Source organism: Rhinatrema bivittatum, chromosome 6 (genome assembly GCF_901001135.1).
Source record: "Rhinatrema bivittatum chromosome 6, aRhiBiv1.1, whole genome shotgun sequence".
Classification (NCBI taxonomy): Eukaryota; Metazoa; Chordata; class Amphibia; order Gymnophiona; family Rhinatrematidae; genus Rhinatrema; species Rhinatrema bivittatum.
The window spans coordinates 333462141-333473715 of record NC_042620.1 but is presented as its reverse complement, the minus strand read 5'-3'; the positions used below and the strand labels follow the sequence as shown (position 1 = coordinate 333473715).

Below are 11575 nucleotides of genomic sequence, written 5' to 3'. Positions count from 1 at the left end.
CCCTCCTGCCGCGATCGGCGGCGGCGGCGGCGCGTTGCTCCTTTAAGGCCCTGGCTTGTCTCCTCCTCCTCGGGTCACACAGCCGTGGCGAGTGCCCTATCAGTAAAACTGCAGCCCGAGAAACCCCACCTTCCGAGCGAGGAAGCTGTGGGCTGATGGAAATGCAGCGCGGCGAGCGAGGCAGACGGTGAATCATTAGCAAAGTGCTCCGCCAGGATGAACTTGTCTGGAAGCTGAAAGGACGCACCACGTCGCCCTGCCACTTTTTCTTGGGGGGTTTTTTTTTTCTTCCCCCGTTTCTGTCTCTTTTTTTTTTTTTTTTTTTTTGTTACCGGGGGGGGGGGGGGGGGGGGGTTTGTTCTTCAGCCAAAGTGGATGTAAAAAGCTGGTGGAGCGCCAGTCCAAGATGCTGCTGGTTTCCCAGCGGGTAGAAGCACCACGCATGGAGCCGCATATTCCGGTAAGTGGCACTGGCTGTGGAAATTGTGTCGCGCGCTGGCCCGCGGGCCCCCCAGACCCGGGGGGGGGGCCGGAGCCCTGGCTGCTTGGCGTGACTTTTGTTGCCAATAAAGCGTGCGTGGTCGGGCTCCTTTGATTTGTGTCCCACTCGCCGGCCCCCCCCCCCGTTTGCGTTCTTGTAATTCGGGGTCGGGGGGGGAGTCGCACGTAAAATGATGAGAGAAAGCTTTTGCGGGGCGAGCCGAGCCGCGGAAAAGGCTGCGTGCACGGGGTGCAGTGCTTCAGTCTCGGGAAGGGGGGGCAGGGCAGGCACCGTTTGCCCCTCCGAACTCTCTTTGAGAGGCAGGAGGGGAGGGGGGGGGGAGCAAGTTCTCCGACCCCTTCCCAGTCTCGCGGAGGCGGCTTCGGCGCGCGCCTGGCACCCGGGAGGGAAGGGTGAAAGCCTTACATGCGGGTTAGCTCGTTTTATGGATCCGAATCGCGCGGGGGGGGGGGGGGGCTGTAAGCAAGCAGCCCTTGCACCCGGGGCGGGCAGGGAAGGAGCGAGTGGCTTTCCCGGCAGGCGCTGAGCCGGGGAAGGAAGTCGCTAGGAGCCGTCTGATTATTATTATTTTTCTTTATCCGCGCTTCCTGCCGACGGTGCAGAGGCCGCTAATAGGATTAAAGAAAACTGCCCGGAAACTCTCAGGTCTGGAAGCTGAAGTTCTCCCCGTGTAAACAGAGCCGCGCTTTATCCCGATTACGGGGGGGGGGGGGGCTTTTGATTTAAAAAACTCAAGATCAAACAGCTCGGCTACAGGAAGAAACCAGATCCCCCCTCTCCCCTCCCCCGAACGATTTATAGTTTCCCAGCCTAGCGCGACTGCGTACGGGAAAGGGGGGATGTTCAGTAGTGGGAAGCGAAGAATAAAATGCCGGTGAACAAAAGGCGTGAACGCTGCTGGGCTTCCAGCTTTCTCTTTGCCTTGAGTTTTGTGCATTGTAGTTTTTTGTTTTTTTTTTATCGGTGTGCAGGTCCCGGCTGGGGTGTGTGTGTCTGTCTGTCCGTCACTGCGAGCAAGGGCGTGCATTGTTGTTTTACCGGTGCTGGTCCCGGTTGCCGAGAGTCACACTAGGCGTGCATTCTGCGAGGCAAAGGCTGGATCTGTACGTGGTCCTAATCCGAAACCTGATTTTTTTTTATTTTTTTTATATAGGAGTTGGGCTCTATTTAGAAAGCAATGAATGGCTGTAAAGAAAAAAAAAAACTACTAATACCCACAAGTGTTGAGAAATCGCACTCTAGGACTTACGCGTGTTTTTTTTTTTTATTTTTTTTGGTAGCCTGACCTGTGCTTAAGAGTGGGTCGAGCAGTTCTGTGGACAGATTGCATTGCTATTCGTCTTCACCCCCTTGGCTGCAAGCAGCTTTTGCACGGTTCCCGTTAGCGCGATCTTAGCAGCTCCGGAAGGTGGATCGCGCAATGCTCGTCCGGTGCGGTTTGCAGTTGGGAGTCTGCTGGAGATTGCATAATCCGGTTTGGGGGGGGTGGGATCGCCGGGGAAGCTCTGTCTTCCTCCTGCTGCATTACCCGAGCGCCCTGTCCCGGCGGTGCCAGGGTCTGCGAGAGGACAAGCCCTGCTTTGTTCGCCTGGCATCCCCGCTGCTAATCTCCCCGTCTCCCGCTGTAAAAAAAACAAAAAACCCCAACTAAGGGAAGCTACTGTACCTGCTCCAGCTTCCCTGCGAGAAGGGGAGGCTTGCAGTCATGGAAAAGAAGAATCTGAGCTTTTGTTTCCTTTCAGATAGCTTTCTGGAACCCAATCAAAAAGACGCTTTGTTTTCTAATAGGAAGGCATTGTGAGAAGTGGAAACACTGGGAAGGGTGGAGGGAGAGGGGGAGGAGGAGGGGGAGAGGCGATTAAAAGGCAAAAAAAAAATGCAATTCTGAAGGGGAAAAAAGACTTAGGTTTTGCCGGTAGCTGCTTTTTTTTTTGGTAAATCAGAGGCAGATATGTGGCGTTGAAGTCCCTGTGGCCGTCGATCGGCGTGGACAGCCCTGATCAATATTCCTTCCGCTTGCAATTTTGCAATTGGTAACGGTGACTTCTGAAAGGAAACCAGATCGGCCCTTTTAGGGACCGGGTTCATCGGAAGTGGGACTTAATTGCACTGGTGGTGATGGGGCGGGTTAGAGAACTCCTAAAGCACCAGTGGTCAGCAGCTCTCTCTCTCTCTCGGGCTGGAAAGAGGGGAGGGCAGGATCTAAAAATAATTCTCCGATGAGGGATCCGATCGCCCCCTCCCTTAGATCCGGAGCGAGCCCACTTTGTGCCTTTTGGTTGGCGCTCACAGAGGGCGCGTTATCTGCCTCGCGGGATGCGGCCGGCTCAGCTGGCACGGGGGAAGCTCATGAGCCGGGGACACTTTCTTCCCCCCCCCGGAAAACCGGTTTCGTCTCGCCTCCTTTCCGGCCGCCGTCAATTCCCGTGTCCTGTGCTGCCCCCCCCCCCCCCCCGGACGGAGGCAGGCGCGTGGAGGCGCTGCGAGTTCCCTGCAAAGTTTGGTTCATCTCGGGTGGGACCCCCCTCCCCCAAAGCGAGTTCCGGTTACCGGCCTCGGAGGGAAGAGTCGAAACGACTCGGGTGCGGGGGCCGGACGGGTTCCCGGAACTCCCTCCTTTTTAGAAAGGGAAGACAAGGGTTTCTTGCATGACGGCCCCCGGATTTTAGGCCGGGCCCCCATACCACGAGGGGCAGGGTCCCCCCCCCCCCCCCCCCGTCCCCAGACTGGAGAGGCTGGGTGGGCCCTAGTGGTCAGATTACCGGACAGGACTCGGACCCCCAGCTTTGATAACGGGAGTGTGATGCCGGGGGCAGATGCACCAAACAGTCCCGCCCCCGACATGAAATGAGAAAAAAAAAAGCCCCTCGGGTACATCAGCTCCATCCCCTGCTGGCTGGGGTAGCGATTTCGGTTGCAAACCCTTTGGGGAAGGACTCTCCGACCTATTTGCACTTTGCTGAAAAGCCCCCCCCCCCCCCCCCTGCTCCAGGGCGCTGTGCAATAAATGCAGAATAAATAATAACTTATCTTGCTGATGGGGGGGGGGGGGTAGGGAGCTGCCTCTGAGTGGCCAGCAGCGTGGCTTGGGATCGCGCTAGCCCCGAGCCAATGTGGGCAGCTTTGTCGTGATTTTCCCTGCATGTAAAAATAATAATAATAAAAAAAAAAAAGCTGCCAAGAGATCGGATGACTCCAGAAATGATCTTTACTTTTACTAGCAATACTGTTAAAAAAAAAAAAAAATCGGCCCGGTGGAGAAGGCTCACTGGGTTTCTAGGAAGCTGGTACTGGATTAAAGTAGCCGGTGGCTGGCAATTGTTTCCCCCTGAACGGGTCAAAAAGGGCCTTCTCTGGGCCGGGCGAGCTGCAGATTCAGCCCTCATTCTCCTAACAAAAGATCAGAGGCGGGCACAGCAACCCGGGCCCCCCATTCAGCAAAGGGGAGTGTGAAACACGGGGGCTCCCTTACCTCGTCCCTTCTGGAGCCGGATTATTGGGAAACGAAAAGCTGCTGATGTGCGAGCTTTGGCATATGGCGCCTCCGGGAGGGGAGCCGAAATGGCCTTGAACCTGCAGGACTGACCAGCTGTTTGCTGCCACCAGGAACCGCTAATCCAGCTTCTTTGCCTTAAAGAGACAGGGCGCTTGGCTCTTACATATACTGGGGCTTTGCATATTAAGTAGCAGGCGCTCGGAAAAAAGAGGAGTCAGGGGCCCATCATAATGTTTTGTGCTTTGCTTGTCTTCATCTCTAAGAGCCTGATAAACACGCGAATAGGGAAACCCTTTAGTATGGGCAAAATACCTAATTCTCGTGCCCAAGTCATTGTAGCTTTAATTATTATTGTGGGGTGGGTTTTTTTTATTATTATTTTGTTTGCATCGTGCCCGGTAATGGGGTATAGAGAGGACTGTGCAGGGTAAGCACAAGCCGGTGCAGGAACACCATGAATGATTAACAGAAATCAAAGAGGGCTAAATAGGTGAGGGAGTCGTTTTTTGTTTTTCCCCCCCCCCTCCTGCACCGTGGATCTTAACCAGTTCAGTGTTTGGGGAAGCAGCGCCATGACCCAGAAAGGGCCTCGACAGGTACCTGGAAAAAAAAAACAAAACAAAACAAATGTCCTGTGCCGAGCGGGTTCCCAAACGTTAAAACAAGGATCGGTGCAACGAGGACACGCGGTTGCACAACAGATCCTTCTCGCATTGCGTTGCAGCGCGAGGACCCTCCCATTTCTGGGTACGGCCTGTGCAAACAGACTTCCAAGATTTGCTTTTCTCAAAATTGCTCTGGCGTGTGTGTGAGTTGTTTTTTTTTTTTTTTTTGTAACTGCTGATTACTCAAAATATAGTCTCCTTTCAGAGCCACTTGTTAGGAGGAAGAAGAGGGGGGAAAAAAAAAAGAAAGGCTGATTGCAAAGGACGCTGCTGGCGCGCGCGCGAGAGGGGAGCTGTGCGAGGAAATTCCATGTTAGGAAAACATTAGCAAGGGGTGACTTCTAATGCTTTCCTGTGTCTGACGTTGAGCGTGACAAATAGATTTGTGTGGGCTGAGACGGGAGCGTCACCGACTTTTAAAAACTCTTACCAGGAAATAGCCCTGTTGCTCGGGATGAAAAACAAATACAATAGATCATTAGGGGGAGGTGCCCTGCAGGGAGCTGCCTCTGCCTCTGCCAAGCCAGGGAAGCAGCAGTAAAGTGGCTGTGCTTGCTTTAGCCCCTGAGCAAGTGTCACCGTTTTATTGTGATTCTTCATGGTTTAAAGGGGGAAAAAAAAAACAAAACCTGCCAAGAGAGCAGCTGAAACCAGAACTTGTGCACTTCACTTTTAGTAGGGCACTGTTTAAATGCTCAGGCAGGGAATTGAATTCAAATGTTTTGGGTCCACCAGAGAGAGAGAGAGAGCATAAATGAGTACTGCATTTGGGAAATGTTGGTACAGAATACAAGTGAGCGTGCTGGCTTGCTTTATCTGGTGCAAGGATTTCTGGTCTGTGAGGCTTTCCCTGGGCTAGGACTTTTTTTTTTTTTTTTCTTCTTTTCTGTTTTTTCGTTCTGTGTGAATCCAGAGTGCATGAAATTGTGGGTTGCATCTCGTCCTGCTTTTGGATACAATTAGACAGCGGAAAGAGTTGGGGGAGGGTTTAGGCATGAAAGCGTTCTTGAGTGTCAGAAGTTTTTTGTTTTTTTTTTTTGCATTTCTTTTCTTTGTTTTGGGAGCAGGGAATTGTCACTTGACGAGCACTTGCTGACATGCGAGATGTTTAAGCTTGTGTGTAACTAAGCTTGAGATCATTAGTAATTGCATTTGTTTCCCAATAATAAGGCTAGCTAAATCATTTTTAATTATCGTGGCATCATTCCAAAGAAGCATCTTCATACCTGGCTGCCACTTGCTGTTTACTTTTTTTTTTTGCACAAGGATTACTGTTCCCAGACAGCCTGATCACGGGAAGAAATGTAGAAGCAGCTTCATTTGTAGACAGCTCAGCAGTTTTTAATTTGGTTTCCACTAGAACCTTTCTTTCCTGAGCTGAATGATCCTTGTTTCATACTGGGGGGGGGGGGAGTGAGGAGCAGCAGAACCAGTTATGTCCAAAGACATATTAATATAGATTTTTTTTTCAGGGGGGTGGGGAGGAAGCTTATGTTACAAAGAGGGAGCTTTTTTATCCCCCTGAGCTCTCTGGCAATTATCTTGCTGCCATAAATGTTGATGCACACATAATGGATGTTACTAAAAAAAAAATCTCCTTATCCAAGCAGAAAAGGCTGTGTGTGTGTGTTGGAGCAGAGAGAATGCTGAGAGTGTGAATACACCAACTCCCTGTGTCACTGGTGAGGGAGATTATAAATGATGGAGGAACAGGAGGAGCTGGTTACTATGGATCAGCACAATGAACCAATTCCCATCATACACCTCTTTTAATAATATACCCGTTTCAGTGCCATTCTGGGTAACCTAGGCAGCACCAGTCAACTGTAATTTTTTTTTTTTTTTTAAACTCTTCCTTTATGCATCTGAAAGAACAGTTGGTTGGAACTGGTCTGATTTGGTTTTTTTTTTAAGACTTGAATTCAGACCAGATGCACTTTTTCGTACACTTAAATCGGCAGCAAGAAGGTTAGAAAACCGATTCAGAACAGTGAGTGCAAAGCACAGGGGGAAGGGCTTGCAGCAGACTTGGACAACCTGTATAATACTTAGAATATTGTAGTGACTGTGTGTACTTTTTCTGTGTTCTTTCAAATTTTGTACCTCTTTTTTTCTTTTTATTGCTAAAGTAATTCAGCCGTTTCACCAAAACTGGATTCTGAGGTCAAACTCTTGATATTAGCAAAGACAGCGATGTTACAAACAGTAAAGTACTTTAGATTAATCCAGTAGCAGGCATCTATCTATATTATGACCTCTTTTCTAGGGTCACACACATGAATAAGCTCAGGGAGGGTGTTTGTAGAAAACAAACTGTACAATTAGTTGTCTTAGTTTTGATCTGGAAGCCCTCTTTCCTATAGTTGCACAATCAACGTTTGGTAGTCAGCCAGTGAAGTGCCTGCAGTTTAGTTTAACCGCTGCATTGGTGAATGAGTGTTGGCTTGACTTGTTCTGCACATTGTTCGCATTCATCTGTCATGTTTCACGAGGGCTGTGCTTCGGTCATTCCTTTTAAGTGTATGTCCCTGCATCATTGAATAGGGTGCACTCGGTTTAGTGATATTCCTGATTCATGGAAATGGTTGCACATCTGGAGAAATCTGCTCCCTCCCCTTAAAATAGCTTTTGTCATGTTCCATTCGGTGGGAGGCCTCGCCGTAGACACCGTGTACATGCAATACCCACAGCTCTGCCCCGCCGCGCCTGCTGCAGCCTGGGCAAGGGGCTTTAGACCAAATCTCCTATTGCCCCGGGCCGGAGTAACTTCATTCGCCTGCATCCTGGATGTCTCTCTTGCAGAATCCCAGAGCGCGCTCGCACCCATTCGTTTCTGTCTCCTTTTCTGCATTCCGTCTCACGCCAGTCCCTGTTCGTCTTTTCTCTCTCGTTTCCTTCGTCTCCTGTGTCCCCCATACCTCATTTTCTTTTGCTCTTGCAGCCCATATTTGATTTGCCGTTCACGCTCGTTCTTTGCACACCCTTTTGCCTCTTTTTTTTTTTTTTTTCCCCGGCCACTTCTCCTTCCTGCCCTTGTCTTCCTTGGCTCTTACGATGCCCGTTAGGTCACCCTTACTTTGCTCTGCCTCCCCACACACACACACCTGACCTAGACTCCTCTCCACGCTCCCCTTTCTCCCCCTCCCCACACACCTTCCCTCCAGCTTTACGTGCTCCTCTCTCCACGCAGGAAGACTCTGTGCACTCCTCTGCATGGCTGCCAGTCCTGATCAATCTTTTTTTTTTTTTTTTCTCTCATGTTGGTTGGAAGGAGAAATTGGGATGCTGGTGGCCTCCTTTAGCCTTGAGTTAATGGTAATTAGGGTGGAGGGAGAGTCCCAGGATATGGGCTTTCCTGATGGTGAGATCATGGATGAATGTGGTGTGGGGTTTGGGTTTTTTTTTTTTTTTGTGGGTTTGTTTTTTGTTGTTGTTGTTGTTGTTTTTGGTTTGTTTGTTTTTTTTTGTGGTAACTTTCTCCTATTCTTTGTAGGCAGCCCCAGTGTCCCTTGTGGCCAGTGGGCTACCTGAAAGCTTTTCTCTGTGGTACCGGAGTGCTCGCTCCGTGCGGGCACTTTCTGAACCGGGCCTTTCTGCGTTTGAAGTGCATGCCCCTTTGTCCCTGAACTGCGGGCCTCTTGGGGGGGGCGGGGGCTTGCTCAGTGGCTTCCCTCTGCTACTTTTCCCCGTGTGCATGATCTCATGGTGAGGAGGCCTGCCCACTTAAATGAGAGCTATAACATCATCTGACACCAAGAGCAGGGAGAGGACTTGCAGCCTGCATCAACTATTTTTGAACTCGGGAGTGTGAATATTTGCTTTCCTGCTTGCCTCCGAGTGCTTTAGCTCATCTATTTTTTTTTATTTTTTTTTATCGTACACCTCCAAACTACGTAGAAATGAAGCCTGCGTTGTTACAGGCTTCTTGCAATATCATAAAAAAAAAAAACGGGCCGGCCTGGTGGTTCTGGTGGTCTGCGCTGTGCACTGCCGTGCGGAAGGTCCCCGGTTCAATCTCTTTAAGTCGATCCCTTCGCTCCCCCGTGGGCGGTGTCGACCGGGGTTGCCGTAGAGGCAGTTGCGTTCGCAGCCCCCCACTCCCCAGGAGGAAGGGAGTCGTGCTCAGTTGCTTAAAGAGTGGCATCTGACGGCAGGATTCGAGGTGCGAGCTTGCAGGGTTCCTGCGGGAGCCCCTGGTGCACGGTGCGTGGCCCGGGACTGTCCCTGCGATGACCCAGGCCAGGTATATTGGGGGTGAGGGGTGGAGTAATTGTGACTCATAGCTCCAGATCCCAGCCCTAGTTCTGCATGAAATGGAAGTACCAGGAGGATCCAACTGGGAGGGAAGGAAAAGAGTCATAAATATGGGTCCATGGCTTCGACTTCTACCGACACGACGGAGGAGAGATTTGTTCTGGAGCTTCAGGAGGGTGGGCTTGGGAGCCACCTCAGGAAATATTTCTTCACCCACCAGGGTTGGCGGATGCGCGGAACGGCCTCCCAGCGGAGGTGGAAAAGACGAAAAAAAAAAAAAAAAAAACAGCAGCAGAACTGGTCCGGGATAAGCACAGAGGGATCCCTCGTCGTGGAAGGAAAACCAGAGATAGAATTGCAACAGGAATGAAGTCCGGCAGACTTGATGGGCTTCAGGATTCGTTTCTGCGCGCGCACCACCCCGTGCTTCGGCACGCCGGATCGGGTCCAGGCTTCCTCTCCAGTCCTCCTTCAGCTTCTCCACCCGCTTCTGGCTTCTCAGGATTTTCGACTTCAGCCTCCATGAGCTGCCTCCGCATGCGTTTTTGGTTTAAGAGCCCGGTTAAAGCTGTGTGTTTTGGCTGCCTCTGTAAACCGGACGTGGCTGAGAATTTTGTTTTGAGGACTACGTCTGGGTTTCACTAGTCGTGTTGAGGGGGGGGGGGTGTCCTGGCACCAACCGCAAGCTAGACCCGGAATGCCCGAATGGGTGGGGGCCAGCCAGTGGGCTACGAAGACAAAAGCAACGGCCGCGCTGTCCAGGCTCAGCACCACAGAGGTGCATCGCAAGCTCGGGGGGGGGGGGGGGGGTGAGGCAGCGCGGCGATGTCCCGCGCGTGCCGCGGCTTGGTCACGCACCTCTTTCAGCCGGCCACTTTTCCGCTGCACCGAACTCGGACGTGGGCGGAGCTGCTGTGGTATTCCACAGCCTAGGAAGAGTCGGCACCCTCGGGGCCCTAGCCCGGGGGGGGGGGCATTCCTGCTGCCCCCCCCCCCCCCCCAGGTCCCTACTTAGGGAGAGAGATTGCAGCTGCTGCCAGCCTGGGGGGGGAGGGGACAGGGAGGTAGAGGAAAGGCAAATAGTGTAATAAGCAAATTTTAAATAAGCAAAACAAAGATGAGTAAGAAATACAAAAATAGGAACAATTAGTAGAAACAGTAACACACTAAAAAAAAAAAAGTTGGCCGGGTGGGATGGAGTTTCTCCCGTTTCCTAAATATCTTGGTTGGCTCATGTTTTTTCAAACTGTATTCCATTCCTTCCCATTTCTGGACGTGTCTATGTGTGTATCTGTGTGTCTTGTAGTTTTGGCCTGCGTGTGTCTTGAGTGTGATGTGGCGTAGGCTCGCCACCCCCGTTTTTAGGTATCCGGGGGTAACCCAAACCCCTGCCCGATCTGATCCTGCGTGTCAGCTGGCGGCGGGAGCAGCAGGGTTTGAGTGCAGTCCCTCCTCTCCAGTCTCCCCATAGGGAGCGGGGAGATGTTTGCAGCCCCGCGGCAGCAGGAGAGGACTGCGCTCCAATGCTGCTGCTGCCGCCGTCTCGCGTAGGGAAGAGCGGGGATCCTGACTGTAATTAGCTGCGCTTGGTTTAGAAGGAAGAAGCAGGAAGAGGGGCAGAATGAGAAGGGGGGAGAAGTTGGGAAGGGGTAAGAAGGGGGAGGAGCAGCCTCCAGAGGAAGGGAGAGAGCTGAGGTAATGAGGAAAGAGGGTGAGAAGGGAGAAAAGCTTGAGGTAGAGACTCACTAAGAGCTGAGAAAGTGAGGAAGAATCCTTAGAGGGACAGCAATGGAGGAGGGAGAACCAAGTTAATGAGGGAAGGGGTGCGAAGGATTGGGGGGGGGGGAGATCTCTAGAGGGAGGGAAAAAGCCAAGATAACAGAAGGAGAGCTGAGATAGTGGGGGAAGGAACTGAGATATTGAGACCGCAGGCCTCCCAGTGGACCCCATCCTGCCTAAGTAGAGAAGGAGCTGTGGGCTGCCTGGTGGACCTCATTCCACCAGCAGCCAGATGGGAGTGAAGGCCACCGTGTGATCCCGACCCGATGAAGGCCGACGTGGAGAGGGGAGCCAGCGGAAGAAGAGAGGGGTTAAATCCGTGTGTGTGTGTACGTGATTATGAGGGTGTATGAGCATGTGTGTGAGAGAAAGGGAGTGCATGTCTAGACGTATGAGCGCGTGTGTGTGTGTGTGTACATGAGTGAGTGATAGAGGGAATGCAGTAATGTATGAACCTGCGTGAGTGTGGGTGAGCAAAAGAGAGCATGCATGAGTGAGAGAGGAAGTGTGTATGTGTGTCAGAGCGAGAGGCGAGAGTCTGTGTGCTCTCCTACATACACTAATCCACAGTGATCTCGGAGTGTCTGGAAATCAAAAGTTCCCAGGTATAGAGAGTGGGAGAATTTTTTTCTTAATCCTTAGTAGTTTCAACTATTGAGTGTTTGATGTATCTTATGTTTTGACATATTTTACAGGTGTTTGGAGAAATTAAAAACAGTTTATATAGTTTTAAATTATTGGATGTTTTATTCATCAGCTGTGTTTGAAATAATTATTTTTGTTAGTATGGTTTTGCTGTTATGATGTTTTCTGTTTCTTCTTTTCATTGTTTGATTTCTTTCTGAGGAATGATGACGTTTCTGTTTTTTTGCATTGTTG

General features: G+C 51.2%; 1 protein-coding gene across 1 annotated transcript in view; it reads left to right on the top strand.

Annotated features, from left to right (window-relative positions):
- Window positions 1-351: 351 nt before the first annotated feature.
- Window positions 352-11575, top strand: part of MAMLD1 (mastermind like domain containing 1) — a 184411-nt gene continuing 173187 nt past the window's right edge. Inside the window, exon 1 of the mRNA XM_029607739.1 lies at window positions 352-460. Coding sequence (XP_029463599.1) covers window positions 407-460 — 54 coding nt within the window. The 5' untranslated portion in view covers window positions 352-406. The remainder of the gene's footprint in view (window positions 461-11575) is intronic.